This window comes from Psammomys obesus, unplaced genomic scaffold, assembly GCF_907164565.1.
Source record: "Psammomys obesus unplaced genomic scaffold, mPsaObe1.curated_primary_1811, whole genome shotgun sequence".
Classification (NCBI taxonomy): Eukaryota; Metazoa; Chordata; class Mammalia; order Rodentia; family Muridae; genus Psammomys; species Psammomys obesus.
Genome location: NW_026588752.1, coordinates 8,975,143 through 8,992,776, shown reverse-complemented (window position 1 = coordinate 8,992,776; position 17,634 = coordinate 8,975,143). Strand labels below are relative to the sequence as shown.

The 17,634-nt window shown below is 53.2% G+C and overlaps 1 protein-coding gene and 1 pseudogene across 1 annotated transcript; both read right to left on the bottom strand.

The window, feature by feature from the left end:
- Positions 1 to 44: 44 nt before the first annotated feature.
- LOC129674653 (40S ribosomal protein S10-like) lies at positions 45 to 596 on the bottom strand (annotated as a pseudogene).
- A 2,718-nt stretch (positions 597 to 3,314) lies between these two features.
- On the bottom strand, positions 3,315 to 15,698 carry Stc2 (stanniocalcin 2). Its single transcript, XM_055604401.1, has 4 exons — positions 14,713 to 15,698; positions 12,622 to 12,764; positions 10,357 to 10,568; positions 3,315 to 5,886 (listed from the first exon to the last, which is right to left on the bottom strand). Exons 1-4 carry the CDS (start codon positions 15,044 to 15,046, stop codon positions 5,499 to 5,501), a joined length of 1,077 nt encoding a protein of 358 aa, XP_055460376.1. The 5' UTR covers positions 15,047 to 15,698; the 3' UTR covers positions 3,315 to 5,498.
- Positions 15,699 to 17,634: the final 1,936 nt, after the last annotated feature.

Here is a 17,634-nt window from a genome sequence, read left to right as displayed (position 1 = left end):
TCCTCCTCCTCCTCCTCCTCCTCCTCCTCCTCCTCTTCTTTTTCTTTAAAGTTTATTCAACACAACACAATCTCCATCTTCACTGAGGTGGATGACCACGGCCATGACCAAAGCCGCCTCTAAACTAGAATTCCGTTGCTGAGCCAGCCCCAGCCTCCGCTTTCTCGTCAGCACCAGGGGGCACAGCACTCCTACCTGTCGGTGTCTCTGTCTGCCTCCCCTCTTGTGAAGCTTGCAGTCTCTCACCCTCTGGGCCTTTGGACCGAGGCCTGCCAGTGTCAGGACGGCTGTGGCGCAGAGTGGCGGGCACGGTCTCAGGGGGTAGGGGTAGCTAATCTTGGAGATACCAGATGCCCTCGTTCGTAAGGTACCAGTAGAAATGTCTCCAGGCAAACTGCTCCTTTACGTAGCCCCGGGACTTGAGAGACTGCATGGCCTTCATTACGTGAAGGTTGGGCACATTCTTGTCTGCCAGCTCCGGGTGTTTGGGCATATGGGCATCTTTCTTGGCAACCATCACTCCCTCCTTGAAAAGGAGTTCGTAGATGGCAATCCGGCTCTTCTTAGGCATCAACATCGTGGCGGCTGCAAGGACTGAGGCGGAGGATGGAAAGGATAGCTCTTCCTTTTTGCACGCCCCTCCCCCCACTCCGTAACAATTTCTGGACCCTGTGTGTTAGGAAGAGGACCCACTGAGGAATCTGCTTACCACCTGTTCAGAAGCTGCCTTCCCCCGAGAGTTTTCTGGAGGAACTTTTCTTGTTTCCACCACATCACAGCTCATCCGGGCACATCTGATTTTCAGTGATGGCTGTGTGTAGACCCAACGGAGCCAATGTAGTCTGGGTCCTGTCAAGTGACAGGGTACACTGTGCTGGCATCTATTTCAGGCATGTATTCATGTATTCAAGTTGGCTATGTGACTTTTCTTCTCTTTGGGGAGTTTTTTTTTTTTTTTTCTTTTTGAGGAATGATAAAACCGAACTGCTTATGCAAGCAGCAACGTGGGACTCCGGTCCAAAGCTGCTTCCCTCTCTTCTCCACTCACAAAAAATAATTCACATAAACGCTGTTCTCTGGCCAAGCCTTGTCCCCTCCTCAGCAGGGGACTTTCTCTTTTTTTGGTTGTTGTTGTTGACTTCAGCACAAATTCAGATTTCTTTCTCCAGATTTTGGGGTGTGTCTCCATATCCCTTGGGAAACTTTGTTTAGACCCAGCATATTTGAGGCCCTTCTGCTTTCTTTTTCCCCGAGCCTAATAATCCAGCCATGAGAGTTGGGGAGGCAGCTGCATGTCTGAATTCATTTGTGTGCCTTAAACCTATGTGCTCGGACCTGGGATAAGAGAGGGGTCAGATGGAGTCACAAGGCAGCTGCATTTCACCTCAAGAGCTGAGTGGCATCGTCACTGAGACTGGGCACACAGTAAGATGCCTTCGGGCCTCAGTTTCTTTAGCTGTAAATCGGGGTTTGGAAATGACATCTGCTAAGCTCCAGCAGAAACAGGGGCACACCACTGGCCCTCAAGACTTGGCAGCTGTTGCGCTAATGATGACTGGGGAGAGCAGTAAGGGGAGCCTGGATCCTCAGACAGGGCTGGCCTTGGGGTGAGTGTGACTAAGGAGTGCCCATTGTGTATTCACACCAGACAGCTGCTTCCCAGGTGCTTTTCCCAACGGCCTGAGGGCAAAACATTTACAAAGTCATCCACAGTGGGTGGCAGGCCTTCCCCAGGTCCTTCTGTGTCACCCAACCCTCCAGTCTCTGTGGAAGCAGAGGCTAGAGCATCCATTTTCTTCTCTGCTCTGCAGCAGAATTCCTCCGAGGCCAGGTATTATAAATACCAGAGCGTATTTATTCTTTTCCCAGGCCTCGTGCAAAATAGGAAGCTTATTTATTTATTCTTTTGATTGCTTACTTATTCATCCATTCATTTATATCTATGTGTGTATTGTACCAAGTCACAGTGCACTTATGGAGGTCAGAGGACAACTTTTAGGAGCTGGTTCTCTCCTTCCACCAGGAGGGTCCTGGGGGAGTGAACTCAGGACATCAGGCTTGACAGCAAGAGCCTTTTACTTGCTGAGAGGATTCGCTGGCCCAGCTGGGCAACAGTAATGGGGACTGCGGGACTCAGCATGGGATAACACTTGCTTGATGTCCACCAGGATGTCCAGCATACACTGTGGGCACCATGGCCATGCAAGCTGTAGTGAGGAACAGCTCCAGCTTTGCTTCGCAGTGGTAACCAAGAGCTGTGAAAGAGCCATGGAGCCACCCTGCAGGTCCTAAGCCACTGAGTGATTAAGCTGATGATGGCAGGGGCTGCAGCAGCAGTCTGAAGAAGGTGTGACACCAAAGGTGACAGGAGGGTGAGGGGCTTTCAGAGCTGGTTGGGATGAGGGTGGTATTTCCAGGCAGGTGGCAGAGAATTCCTTTTCCTCTTCTGTCTTGGTGGCTCCCGGGGAGCCTTGGCCAGGGTCCCTGGGATGAGGAAGTCCTGAGAGGTAGGCTGGGGCTTCTTTACCTGGCTCCCCTCCCACAAGTGTGGAGTATAAGCAATGTCAGCAACCCTCCCAGTCAGTCAACTCCCTTTACACATCACATCAAAGCTACCCAGGAACATCACTGCTCAAGTGCAGGTCACTTATTTAAACCTTTATTAGTCCTTGAGGGAAAACACAGTGTGACAGTGCCCAGGCCCTGTCGCCTAACTCTGTAAGAGAAGAGAAGCAGACAGTGACTTAGTAGGCCCACATGATACTATCCTTCCTTAGAAAGCGGGTGCCGGAAACACTGTTCCCATGTTGTTTCAGAGATGCCACTTGCCAGGTTCAGAGTTTCAGTGTGTGCATGTGTGTAAGGATGAGTGGGCTGGTGTTGCCGATTTATTCGGTTTTGGGTTGTCAGAGTTCTGTCTCTGGCCCTCTCGTTTTAGAATAACAGGGCTATTTACTGACACAAAGGAGAGGTGTTCAGATCATCTTGTTAAGATTTGAAGCTCAAAATAAACACTGCATCTTTATTTGGAGGTTCACATCCTTCCTCACAGGAAGGCTCCTGAGTAAATGTGTATGAAGCATGAAGCCTAAGGAGGAGCTATTTCCAACAGCTGCCTTGCTTACATTTTAGACTGTGCAAATGCCTCCATCAGGCGCATAAGAATTTAGATAGGCTTGAGCAAAAGGACCCGAGAGATAAATTCTATGTTTCTAATCACACAAGGAACCATGAAATTATATATATATATATATATATATATATATATATATATATATATATATATATATATATTACTTTTAGAAGGGGAAGGGAGCACTGAGGCATGGAAAATACACAACAGAGATCAGCCGGTGGGTTCAAATGAACATAGGAAGTGATTTTATGCCTTTGGGGGGAAAACACTGAGATAATAAATACAAACGACAAATATTTACAGTAGGAACAACAACAGTAGGTGAACACAAGACACTGACAAACCCAGCCCAGAAGCTGGGGACAAATGAGCAGCCGAGCCAGGAATGAAGGAGAATGTTTGTGAGTGATGTAAGCAGAAACAGTCAAGGTGCCACGCAGGCACATGGCATGGGAGCGCCATAATCTACATTCATTTCCCGTGGCAGAGCCTGGCATGCTGGGCCTCCTTCCTTCCGGGCAGAACTGGATGAAATGCACACACTCCTCTGCTCTCTGCAGTCCCACACTTTTCTGGGGGTTTCCCAGGACGTCACCAACCCACCCCTCCCCAGATGAATTTATTTTTTTATTTTTTAAGCAAAGCCTATGAGAGATCAAGATTGGATCCTGCATGTGGAGACACCAGCTGAGTTTGGGGATGTGTTTGGAGAAACGTGGCTGTCTCTGGCCTCAGGGGCTTTCCAGGGAGAACTAGAGTAGCTGGGCAAGGCAGAATGCATGCTTTTCATCCAGCTCCCTAAAACGGGGAGTATGCTATGTACGGCCTGTGAGCCAAGTCCAGCTGGGTGCCTGTTGAGGAAAATCATAGTGGAACGGAGCCAAGCCCTCCCATTTGTGTGGTGGAGGGTGCTTTTGTGCTGTGATGGCAGAGCTGGCTAGCGGCAACAGAAACCATGTGGCTTGCCGAACTGAAACTCTCTAATTACTATTTGGCCCTTCATAGAAAAAGTTGGCGAAGCCTTGCTCTAGGCGACCTGGCCCAGGATACCCTCCCATCCTGGAACCCTGGCTCCCGTGAGTTCTGGCTACAAGAGGAATAACCATGACAGGCACAGAGAGAGGAGATGCGAGCGCTGAGCTGTTGTAGTCGCTTCTTTCTCTCCCCTTTGGCCTTTCTTTTGCCCCCCCCCCTTCTCTCCTTGTTGCTAAATTTCTACTTTGGCCGTGGAAAGCCCTGTCTCTTAGCGATTAAGCTATTCGGCCCAAGTATGCGGAGGGTGACATTCCCCTAGCGATCTTGAGGCCTCTCTCTCTTTCCAGCACGCAGAGGCTGATTTCAACTTGGCCACACGGATTCAATATACAGGCTCATGGACCTTGGCTGAGGTCAAGTTGAGAGAGCAAAACTCTAGGGAAAGGCTGTCTAAGGGAAGGACTCCCGGTATGTGCCTTTTTTCCTTCCCTCCTTCTAGCTATCAGTCTGTTTCAGGGGGCAGTAGCCCACATGGGCACAGTGCTGTTTGAGCTCCTCTTTTTAAAAACAGAACTCACAAAAATTTACCCTCCAGAGATGGGGTGGGGTGGGATTGGTTTGCTTCCTCCTCTGAGCTGGTTTTGTGACCCAGTTGTTTGGTTTGAAAGCCATTTATTTAGGTGACACACATGTAGATGTCAATAGATTTAAAAAAAAAAAAAAAAGCAAAATTGAGATCCGAAACAGTGGTCAAAATAAACAGGCAGGGGCCACTCCTTCAGTGTCCCCCAGACAGAACAATGGCTCAGAAATGACACACAGAAAATGTGCTACCCCATGTCCCTCCCAGCAGCTGTGAAACAAAAGGTCCCACGCACACAACTCTAAACTTTCGGTTTGGCACTGACTGAGCAATGGTAAGCCCTTCATCCTCTTGGATGGCTGTTCCTCTGCCTTTTCCGCCACACTTCCCACTCACTCCTGCCGGAACCCAGCTGCCCCGGCCCCTGCAGACGGCATTGGAAACGGTGGGGGAGGACCTAGCACCCATGTGTGGCCCCTCTCTTCCCCATCTGACCCCCCTCCCCCACAACAGAGCACGCCTTAGCCACCCACTAGCTCCACGGACTGCAAGAGACAAAGTTACAAGGCCGACTCAAGGCACCACTCCTTCTGATAAGCTTACACACGAGCGCCAATCCACCAGGCACCGGAGGCCCTGCTGCCCTGGACTCTCCATCTCACCTGTTCATACACCTGCACGAAGTCCACAATTCGCATACATCCTGCGTGTGACATCCCCCCTCTTTAATGTAAATGTTTTGGAATGTCCATAGATAAGAAAATGGACGGCCTGGAGGAAAGCTTTCGTGGCCGGGTTTTCATTTCACCTCCGGATGTCGGAATACTCCGACTGTTCGTCTTCCCACTCGCTGCTTCCGGACGGTCCCTGAGCGCTCTGGCCACTGGCGCCGCCTCGCGCGTGCGCATTTGGGTGACTTCTGCTCCCTCGCTCACCTTTGGCACCTCTGCTGGCTTCTGTTAGGTGGTAGCCCGCATTCCGGTGGTGAGGCCTGGAGAGCTGGGCCCCGTCGGCCAGGGGCTGGTGCTCAGGGGCTGTGGTGGGCGGTCTCTGTATGTTGGAGGTGCAGAAGCTCAGGATGGAGCACAGGCCTCCCCAGTTCTGTTCACACTGAGCCTGGACACTACGGGTGACCGCCTCCTTCACCTCTTCCCCGCAGGTTAGCAGCAGATTCACGAGGTCCACGTAGGGCCTGGAGATGAGAGCAGAGGGAAAAAACTAAGAATGTCCTAGAGGAGCCCTGGGGAGCCGTGACTAGGCCAGGAGGGAGACAGCGCTTAACTTGGATTCAGGCAACGGAGAGTGTTGAGGTAGGTTCTTGCTCCCCACACAGGTGTAGAGCCCCAGGAAAAGGGGCTACTCACAGTGTGGATACACAGGAGGAGAGCTAAGGGCTAGGATGTTAAAGGTAGGCATTTCGGGTGGAGCAGATCTTGGCAATATCAAATGGGTGTGTGTGAGTGTGTGCATGCTCAGTGAGGAATCCAGCAAGTGTTGGACTAAGGTGTTCCTGAGCAGTTTTCAGGAGTCCCCACCCTTGCCTTTCATGGGTGGCATCAGGAAGTCCACTCTCCCTCTCTGTGTGCCCCTGGTTTAGGCTTACAACAGAGGGCTTTCAGAAAGCTGCCGGGCATGCCTCTTTGTCTGGGGCAATCTGGAGTGGACCGAGGTGGGCTGTGGAGGGCCACTATCCTGCGGTGTCACCTCCCAGGCAGCAGAGGGTTGGGAATGCTGGTCCCCAGCCCTCATGGTCAGCCAGTGCTTCCTTGTACTGGAGTCGGTGATGGCTGTTAGGGTACCCGTGTCCAGAAATAGGAACAGCTCTCTGTGAAACAAACACTGGTCTGTTCTGGGCTCAGGGCTTTGTTCGCTTGCACCCTGACTTGTTCTTTAGCTAAACTGCTGGAGGACCTCACACCAAGGGGACCAAGGAAGTGTGCCCACTCCTCATACTTAAGGGGCTGCTTGGTAAAGCATGTCTCTAGCAGTGAGCTCTCACCACTGAGCCTTCCTTACCTCTCGCTGGCCTCTGAAGATCCCGAGAAAGATGTGGGATGCCTCACATGACTTTGTGTGGCTAACTAGAATCAAGCTTTCTGTAGCTACTGAAAGTCCTGGACATAGCTGCCCACAACTTACATTGTCACCCCGAATCCCCCATGTAGCAAAATTATTGTGGGATGTGAGGCTATAGGAGCAAGGGTTCTGTCTGCCCTGAGACTGGATCTGACCCTAGGGCCCTTGTAATCTTTTCCTGCAAATTGGCAATTGTTGCTCTGCAGAAAAAGCAGCATAAGTTATGTGCCGTAGTCCCTGTGGCTTCTGCCAGCTACTTCCCAAACTGGAACTGAGTGAACTGTCTCTACTTCAGGGATGTAAGAACCAGGAAGAGGAAGAAGGGAAGTCCCCTGTGGGAACGCCCAGGCAAGGAAGGCCTGGCCGGGAAACAGCCGGAAGGAATATACTGGAGCTGTGTTTTGAGGCCTACTTGATGTCTTTGGTATCGGTTTATGCATGGCTGGTGGACAAGGTCCTGAGCTGTTCTCAAGCAGGCCTCTGCCAGTGTCGAGGACAGTCTGACACTGTCTCCTGGAGCACTCTGAGGAGATACATTGAAAGGGATGCTGAAAGCTGCTCGTATCCTTCCATCTTTTGGAAGCAAACACTGCTTTATGAAGCTCAAGTCTACTGAGTCCATCTGCAAAACGGGAGGAAGATGTTTGGTCATCTGCTGGCTTTATCAGGGATTCTGAACCGACTCTCCCCTTTAAGCTCCCATTCTTAAAAGAAACTCGCCAGGAACTGTCGCTGGGGCCTTCTCCACCATGTGTCTGCCGTGGAACCCTGGCCCTGTAAGGCAGACACTGGCCTCCTGAGGCAGGACTAGTCTTCTTCTCCTCAGCTTGCTCTGTCTTCTCTCTCAGGGAGGAAGCTGAGCCCTCGTGGGGTGTGTGAGGGCCAAGTAAGCTAATCTAAGCCATGCTGTGGGCTGGCACGGCACCTTCTCAGGCTGTAGGCTGAGCCTGTCTGATGACAAAACCCAGCACTCAACTGAGTGTCAGCAAGGCTGAAGGAGGGGATGTGCTTGAGGCTCCAGCCCCTCGGTGGCTGCCAGGACCTGGTGACAGGGTGTGCAGAGGCCAAGGGAACCGGCCACAGCTAGGGGGAGGCAGATGATAAGGAGAGAGGAGGGTGGACGGGCAGTGGCGACGGGGCCAGCTTTCAGTAGGCCGGACATTGCTGCTGCCCCTGCTCCTGGCATAAGCCTAGTAGGGGAATGGAGTGGTTTGGATTCTACAGTGACTGACTTTCCTCCTCTTAGAAGGAAAAGGCAAATCCAGCTCACACTCTCTCATTTGTGACTGTCTCCACACACTCTGAGATGGCTTTCTCGGTATCAGGGCTGAAAGGGCTCTTTAATCTGTTAAGCTGATTGAAAATTTGGAAGAGTTCCGGCAATTCAGCCTGGGTTTGAAGGCGGGGCATTGCATTGCTGCCTTGTGACAGGGAGTAGAGGGTTTCAGGAGCTGGAGTTTGGCACAACTCACTGCCTAGAAGGACTAGCTTAGCAGGAGAAGGAGGTCCTGCACCCACGTGGCCTCCTGGCAGTGTTCTTAAGACACCCACGCCTCTGCTCAGGGTGGGCCACCTGCTTCTCCAGAGAAGGCCAGTGTTGGCTGCTATTGCTTATTCTAAATGGTGTGGGAGATCCTTTGAAATGAGAGTCCCTGGCCTGGAGGCCATGTTCCTGCAGAAGAGACATTAGAACACCATAGTGTTCCAATACTTCCTAAATTCTAGCGTGGGGTGTGTTTTCCAATCCTGAAAATCTTGAGTTTCCTCAAAGACTCCCCCACCTTTTTTTTTCCCCCCAGAAAATACTAACACTTCACACAACCCAGGAATATATCATGGCGTGTAACAGGCTCCCAACCTCCCAATCTCAAGGACAAGAAGCCATCTTAAACACGCCACGGAGGCAGCCTTCAGAGGTTCCTCGACTGTGCATCTTTCAAGAGCACATTGAAGGAAAAGATCCTCACAGTATTCTCCGGTCACGATGAGGGAGTAATTAAGAAAAGGAAGAAACCCTGGACATATATGAAGACCCACGAAGCCTTAGCAGGTCTGGCAAGGACAGGCCCGGCAGGAGCAGGGCAGCTGGCACCCTGACAGCCGGCCTCGCATGCAGTTTGAGTTATGCACAATTAGCTCTGTGCCTGTGGATCCAGCTAGCCAGCCACAGACCTGTTTCAGAAACAGCCTGCGTCTGAACTGAAGCGGACTTTTCTTCCTTGTTAAACCGCAGCTGCATTGTCTCCAAGCATTATAACTCACCCAGAGTTATAATGGAGGAGGAGGCTAATAAGTCATGTGCAAATACTCCCTCAGTGTATCTGAGACTCTCTCATTTATGGATATTGATATGGGGTGGAGGTCCTCAAAGCACTCCCTGTGGTTAGTGAGAGAACACTGCAGCTCGCAGGCTGCAAAGTAGGAATCAAGCCTCACAAAGTAGAAAACTGAAGCTCTGAGCCTCACTAGCCCTCTCTACGAAACAGAGATGATAATTTCAATCTTGTAGTTGGTGAAAGACAAACGTGGTAACCCATAAATATCCCACAGCCCAGGTCCCGGCACACCAGAGAAATAACAGACAATTGCTATGGTCGGTGCTTTTGTTCCTTTGTAAATATTTGGGAGAGTGAAAGTATGTTGTAAAGTATTAGTATGCTTCATAAGCTAAACAAAACAATTTCGCTTTCTGGAAAGAGCAGGTTGTAGAATTTCACCACGAATAATTTAACGCCAAGGTGTTACAACCCTACCAAAGGCCAAATAATTGAGTGGGCAGAGACAGGAGGTGGCTGCCTCCAGAATCTGGGCATTCGTGTGGTGAAGGTAGGGAGTATGTTTGGTGACATCACCGGGAGAAGGTTGTGCAATGAACTGAGGGTGAAATTCCCTAAAGTTGTGCTGGTCTGGCCCAGTGAGCCACCATGGGGAGGTGGGCATGCTGTAGAGGTAGTGACTGACACAGGTCTACTGGCCTGGTGGCTTCCTTTCTGCTCTGTATCTCTGTCTTTTGGGGACCGTGGACCCTATTGCATGTTAGAAACAATGGTTTATCTGCAAAACCCAGGATCCTGCAGCTGGGGTGAGTTTCAAGGGATGAGATTTTTTTTTTTTTGCTTTATCACCGAATCGTGACTCTCCAAGTCCAGTTTAGCATGCATGTTTAGTTGACTAAAGTTCCTGATGTTTGCCTTGTGTTTTCTGCAGAGCTAGAGAAGGAAAAGGGAGGCTCTGGAAGAGGAAAAAGTTGCTGATGAGATTGTAGCCACCCTGCCTGGACCCCAGTGCCTAGCTTTGCTTCTCCCTAACTGTGCGCACTTCACCTCAGCAGGGCTCAGTTTTCTCATCTGTGAACTGGAGATATAATGTTTTTAGAGATATGTTTTTGTTTGTGGGGATTTCAAATCTGATGATATTTCTGGGGGCTTTCTAGCTTTACCGGGGGCACACCACAAATGCCTCCACCTAAAGGGAGTTCACCTCCCGAAATAGCATCCTCAAACAGACTTCCAGCCCTCAGGACCCCGTCCTGGCCAGGCGCCCCTTCCTCCCGTTCTTCTGGGGACCGGGACCGGGGGCTACTCACTCGTGCAGCAGGAGGTCCTTGAAGTGAATCATCTCCACAATCACGCCGACGTTCTCCTGCGCTGCCGAGCACAGATTGTGCCTGAGGTAGCACTCCCTCTGCAGCTGAAAAACCATTTCCTTAATTGCCGGACACTTTCTGCTGATGCAGCCGAATCGGTGCCGCAGGGCATGGGCCTTGCACCTCAGGGCATCCTTGATGAATGACTTGCCCTGAGGATGGAGGACACGGGGGGGGGGGGGGGGGGGGGGGGAGGGGGGGAGGGGAGGAGATTTCGTCACTAGTCAGTCTTAGGTCTGCCCAGGAGTATTTGATCTCAGGGTCTCAAGGTGCCACTCAGATGGATATATTTCCAGGTGAGAGGCTATTTGGAGGTACACCCTAGCAGGAATCCCCTCGCAGAGTGGATGTGAGCTCTGTCCGCAAATGGATCTGCCTCTCTCCACCCCAGTTGCTCTTGTAGCTTCCCTGGATCTGAGGCAGCTGGCTGGTGACTCCCCAGTAGCAAATTCTCTGGAACCTCAGGGGATTGGGCCCTAACTCCCTTGCCGTTATCAACACGAGCACTCTTCTCTTTCTCCCTCCATGGGAGGCAGTGGCTCTTGGAGCCTCCCATTTCTGTTCCAGGACTCTAGCTCATGATCTCGTCTGCTCTTCCGGTGCTTCCAGAAGAAATACGCTTTGCTTTGAAATGGTTAGGATTTAAAAGGCTCTAAAAGGCCCACCTGGCATCTATCACGGCAGCATGTGAGTTAGACAGTAGCATCAAAGAACATCCTCCAAGCTCTGCCCTCACTGGGGTGAGGCAGCCGGGCACACATGTGGCCCACTGCTCTTTCCTGGTGACCCCAGCAGACTGTGCCAAGGCCAGAAAGGAGACAGCTGTCGGGAAGTGGGGGCAAGCTTATTCTTATCAACCCGGCCTGGAGGCATTGTTGGGTATGTATTCAGGAATCTCCCTTCAGTTACTGTGGAAACGAGTCCTCTGAAAAAGTAACCTCTGTTTTTTTTGTTTGTTTTTTTGAGGCAGGTCTGGAAAAGTGAAAAAAATGAACCAGTTTAGGTTGAAAATGGAAAGCCAGCCAGTATATTTATTTTGGTTTCCCTTTTAGAAATGTCTACAGATAGTGTCTGATGGTTGAAAACCCACGTGGCACATATGCCCTCCCTGTGGCGCCCATTTCTTTGATTTTCTGGCTGGAGCCAAATGGAATGGAGGGCAGGGCTTGGCACTTTCCTAAGTAGTTGTGTGCTGAGAAGTGACTTGAAAGGGATGCCTCTAGCTTGAGAACATGTTCTTCCTATTGGTTGAGGAAACAAGGAAGATGGATCTATGTGAGAGCTGTGGCAATCTGTTTTTTGGTATTCTTCTCTGACATCCGGTGGGAAGGCCCCCCGACACACTCCTCTCTTCCGGATTTCCTATTGTGTGTGTCCTAGCTCCAGTCAATTCTGAGGGGAGGGGGTGTGTGGGCACTTTTTAAGGAGCCACAAGGAGTTCAAAGTTCTCCCTCTTTCCTCCTGGTTTCTGCTTCCCCTTCTGCTACCTCATATCCTCTACAGTTTAGGCTGCCGGGCCCCGTCACATCCCTTTCTGGTTTCCCAGGCCTTGCTTTGTCAGGCTGTCCACAGGGTGTCAGCGGATGATGACCGGCACTTGTACAAATCACACTTCAGCTGTTTGGCCTCCTCCAAACTTAGTCATCTAAACACACACTTGGGCCCTCTGTGACAGGACCATCAGCCTGCTTATTGGTTTTCTGCCCTGGGCAGCAACTCTCAGCTTTACCTTGCGATGTCTGAGGCAGATTCAACTCTGACTGTAAGGCAAGTGAGAGTCAGTCGGGGTTTAGACTTTTCATATTGTTTTCCATACTTTTCCAGACTGTTTGCAGGCTGTGAATCATGCAGGCTGCCTGGCCAGCTATACACTAGACGAGCTTTTGCTACCCCTAGCTATTATCCCTGCCACTTCAGCCCTCTCTTCCTGAGGTGATGGGTTTTGGGGACTGTGTTCTAGTGGTAAACACTGGCTATGGCGTTGGTGTCCAGCCTGCCTGGCCTGTGCAGTTACAGCATAAGAATGCAAAAGGATTTGGCCCAATCGGCAACTCCAGAAAGCAGAACAACGGTGCCCTGCTGTAACACCTACCTGCAGACACCAAACTCCCTCAAAGAGCAGTCCCAGAAACCTGTTGACAAGTCCTCGCAGCCATGCTACACCAACCCATAATATTTTTCGTGCTTGCTATGTGTTCTTTTCACCTGGGCATCGAATTTTCCAGCGTTGTGCAGAAATGTCATGCAAATCCCATGTAAGCCCCGGATTTCACAAGAGTTGTTCTCAAAACACTCAAAGACGCCACATCCCACGTCCCCGGCATTGACCAAGCAGTGCTGGATCTCCGCTAAAATGAAGACGACACACCAAGTTTTCAGTCAGGCTAAAAGTTAGGAAGGGCTAGAGGAAACTTTAAGGAGGAAAAAGCTGTGTCAATTTCAGAATCTAAGGAGTGGAAAGAAAATGTTGTTATTTACTAGGTATGGGAAGTATTGGTATTTGTAAATTTTTGTAAAATTAGCCAAAATAAACAAATATCACAGAAGTTGGTCTGAATATTTTCTTCCTTCCCTCCCCCCTTTTATCTTTTCCACTTTATGAAGGTTTTTGTGGTAATATTCAGCATAAGGGCAGAAAACACTTCAGCTTTTGAAACCCACAGGGAAAATGAAATCTGAAAAAGACCACATTTTATGAGCTAAATGGCCTTCGCTACTTGAGGCTGCCGTTAAGATCCGGACATTTCCTTCCTGACCCCAGACGAAAGCGTCCAGAAAACAACTTCAATTCAGCTTTATGATTCAACACCTAAAAATCAAAACAAGATTCCTATTAAAGCCATGCCTCTAAACCACCCGCCTAAAAAAAAAAATAAAAATGCCAGGCCAAGGAGGCTTCGTGCGCCTGGGAACGCAGCCTCAGAAGGGAAGCAGGTGGGGGCGGGCCTGGCCACGGCCACCGTTCGCTTTGGAGGTTCCTTTTAATTAGGGATCCGGTGTGAGCTATCACTTAATCCCCTCGAATCCCTGAGGCCCCGAGCCTGCTCCCTCTTCCAAGATGTCCTAATTCGTCAGCCCGAAAAGACAGACTGGGCTCTGTCAGGCTGTGGTAGTGCAGCCTCCTGCCTTCCTCGCCCCACTCAGTTCCGCGATTTAAACCAACCGCAAAAATCACACGAGGAAAGCGTATTTTGGGAGAAGGGCGGGGCCCGAGTCGAAAAATCCGTATCGGAGGAAATCCAGCGAGAGAGACCGAGGGGCGAGAGAGGCCGAGGGGCGTGTGTTTGGGGCGGGTACCTAAACCCGAGGGGGGACGAGGGACCCTCGGCCGCACTTTGGCAGCGGGGGTTGGGGGCCGGAGGGGACGAACTGCCTGCACCCCCCCGTGGCCACGACCACTCCCTCGGGGGTCTCCCCCGACCCCGTCTCTGCGCATTCCGGCCCGGGCAAGGAGCGCACGCACGCACGCCACGGCTGCAGCGTCCACGCGGCCCCGGAGGACGAGCGGGGGTGGGGGCGTGAGCGAGGAGGCCGGCGGCGGACACGTTCCTCTCGCTCCCGGGAGCCGGGAAGGAGGCCAGCCCCGTGTGCCACACGCCAGGCTCCTGCCGGCGGGCAGGGCCAGCGCACGATTCGGGTCGTGTCAACAATTCTCCCCTCGCCGACCCGGCCGGCGGCAGGGGGATGGCGGGGGGTGGGGCGGAGGGTGGGGGGCAGCGCCCAGAGGTCCGCTCTGCGAACCCCCTCCTCTTCCTCCCTCCCCCAAAGGAAAAGTTCTTGATGCCATTTGAGCGGCCAGCGGAGTTCTGGGCTGTCCGGCATCTTTGGAGGAAGGGGAGGACGGCCCGTGCCAGGCTGGCCGGACTGGAAGCCAAGTCCGGGTGAGGGGCGAGCCCAGTCCCCGCACGGGCCAGCCGGGACCCAACCAAGGGCGCCTCGATCGCCCTCCCCCCCCCGGGAGGGGACGCCGGCTGGAGCTGGCAGCGCCCAGCGCTGCCCCGTGTCCCCTCAGCCCCCCGGGGTGGGGGGGAAGGAGAGCAACAAGTCGTGCCCCGGCCATTTCATCACCCTGCTAGCACGTGCGGATTGCGGGGCTCCGGGAGCCCGGGCCGGGCCTCGCCTCTCCGCTCCTTCTTCCCTCGGCGCGTCCCGAGCCACCGAGAGTTGGCGCGGCTCGGGGTGAGCTCGGGTCGCCGGGCCGGGGCTTGAAGGCATCCGGGGCGCTGCGGACGCGCGGCGTGTCCCCCCACCCCGTCCCCTCCCCCGGCAGCGGGAGGAACGCGCGCACGCGTTTACCTGTGTTCTGCAGGGACAGGCGGCCTTTCTGCTGGGAGCCCCTGTCTTGGGGACCTTCCGGAGGGTTCGTGGCGTCGGTCCCCCGCGCCGGGTCCAAGGTGGCCAACACCAAAGCCAGGGTCACGAACTGGCCCAGCCGCTCGGCACACATGGTCCTGGGGATCACCCTCCCGCCGGGAGACCCGGATTCTTTGTGCGCCCCTCCTCCTCCTCCTCTTCCTCCGCCGCTCCCCCCCTCCTCCCGCTCGCTCTCCTCGCCGGCCCCTTCCCTCCGCCTCGCCGGGGCTCGCGCAGAGGTTACCCCAGCGCCCTCCCGTAGCTCTCCGGAGAGCATGTGACCAGGCCGTTAGCAGCGCGGCGAGTGCCCGGCGATGGCAGAGACGGTGCCTCAAATATCCCTGGAAGCTCCGGTGTCACTTGAATGAAGGAGTCGAGCAGGTGTTGTCCCGGAGGCTGGACCAATCGGAGACCCCGGCCCGTTTGACAACACGGCCCGGGGGCGGGGCTTGCGCCAACTACTCCTGGAGGAAGCCGAGCGCCGGCGTGGGCGCCCCACAAACTTGCAGACCCGGCGGCGGCCCCGCGTCTGCGTGCGCGTGTGCGGGCGCAACGGGGCCATGGCCGAACCGACGGAGGAGGGAAAAGATACCGAAGCAGACGCCACCCCCAGTTGCAACTAAAAACTTAAAAAAAAAAAAAAAAGGGGTGGGACGGGAGGGGTCGGTCTTCACAGGAGCAGCGTCCCCGGGGTTCGCATCCGGCCGGGAAAGTTTCCTCTTTGGAATACAGGGACATTCTCAGCCCCGGGGCCTGAATAGATCGGAACTGATACCTGGGCACAGAGATGGTGCGAGCAAATTGAGCTCTGATGGGAATTCCTAAGCTTCGTGACGCTTGGCATAAAATAAAAATAAAAACCAGGCGCTTGGAGACAGGCGGCTAAGCCCCGAAGCGCTTGGCCAGAGCAACTGCCCACAGCCCACTTTCTTTCTGCTCGGGTTTAGAGGGTCCGGCAGCACCTGGGCGGCTCGTCTCTCCCCTCCCCCCTTCCAGACGGATTCTTGTCTGGGCTTCAGGGATCCAGGTGACAATCCAGACTTGCATCATTTCCTGGCGGGTGGCTAGGAGGCCCAGGCAGTCTTGGGTCAGGTGGCCGCGGAGCATCGCGTGCTGCAGAGAGCAGAGCTTGACAGGCAACTTTAGGCGTCTCCAAACACAGTCTTCAGTGACCCTCCCCCCCCTCCCAACTTGGCCCAGTTACGGGGTTTCCTTACTCCACAGCCCTCTGCTGTAAAAATAAAAGCAAAACAAAACAGAAAACCCCCAGACCCCCCCCCCCCCCCCCCACCCCCCCCCCCCCCCCCCCCCCCCCCCAGATCTTCTCCCTCTCCTGGAGCCCCTTCCTTAAACACCCTGGGAATCAGGTTGCCTTCAGCAGCTCTTCCCGCTGCTGGAGGGAGCAGGGAGAAAGTTGGGCGCCGCTGGGAGCGCCTCTTCCCCTGCTGTTTGTGTACGTGTGCACGCTCACGTCTCCTTCGTGCTGGGGCCGGGACAGGAACTGCTGCTCTTGGCCTCGTCAACCCGACGGCATAGTTCGGGGGGCTAGCTCGGCTGGGGGAGGGTGGAGAGGCGAGCGCGGCCAGCTAGCGCCACCTGGCCCTCATCCGGCAGTGGCACTCCTTGCCCCTCCCCCGTGCTCCCCACCCTGGTCTTGGAGAACAGGTGAGCCTGGGTACCAGCCCTCAACCCCCGAGCTTGCTCGACTCCCCCGCTCGCCCGCGCACTCTGCAGTAATGCGCCTGGGAGGTTTCATCACCCACTGCCAGCGGCGCTGCAGCCCTGGGCCTCTCCGGCGAGGCACGCTCTGCTCTCGGCCTCTTCTGCGCGTACGTGCGACACGCTTGGGGGGAGGGGTACCGAGATGGGCGCGCAGGTTGTCTTTCCGAGGCTGCTCAGCTTCCCTGGGTGACCGCTGCCTCAGACTGGAGGGAGGAGGGGAGGAGGTGGGAAGGTGCCCTCGGAATGGGCTTTCCAGGGGCAGGGCTTCTTGGACCTTCCCTGTCCACAGTATGGATCCAATGCTCGGGGCCCCAGGAATGTCTTAGTCTTCGATGGTGGAAAGAAACTGGCCTCTGGTGCCCAAGATTCTAATAGCAGTGACTTCTTTATTTATCTTTTGAGAAAGGTGGTGGATATTGAGTATAAAGATGAGCTATCTCTGCTTGTTTGAATAGTCCTTTTAGCTTTTTAAATTAGTCTACGGTAAAGCCCCTTCTGTACATCCTTCAAAACTAAACTAAACTAAACTAAACTAAACTAAACTAAACTAAACTAAACTAAACTAAACTAAACTAAACTAAACTAAACTAAACTAAAGCATTTTGGTCTGTCCTCGCCCTTTAAGGCCTAGAATTTCCTGGGAGAGTGAAGTGGCCCTCAGCCTTACTTAAAGTTAGAGCTAGGTAGACCGCTCTTGTGGCCTCTTTCATGGACAAAGGTGCTACTAGAGAAACAGAATCGGGAGACTCAAGGCGGTGGAGGGAAATCCTCCACTTTGTTCCATTTTAGTGAGGCCCTGGGCCTGCCCTCAGAGGCCCTGTATGGTTAAAAAAAAAAAAAAAAAAAAAAAAAGAAAAGAAATCATCTTGAGGCTTTTCCTCCAACCATCAAAGGAATTTCTAAGCCAACTTCTGCTTTGGCAACACTGCACAGTAGCTAGATGCAAGGTCCTTGGAACACACACAGCACTCCTTGAACTTTCATCTCGGGACCACATGGCCAAGGCTGAAGCAAGCAAAGATGCTCTTCCAGTCCATCTCAGCAGGGCTGCAGGCTCACCAGAGATTTGCTGGACAATGCTCCGTGGCTCACACACTGGCGTCTTTGCTGTGATTCCCGTTTCTTCTCTCTCTTTATTCAAGA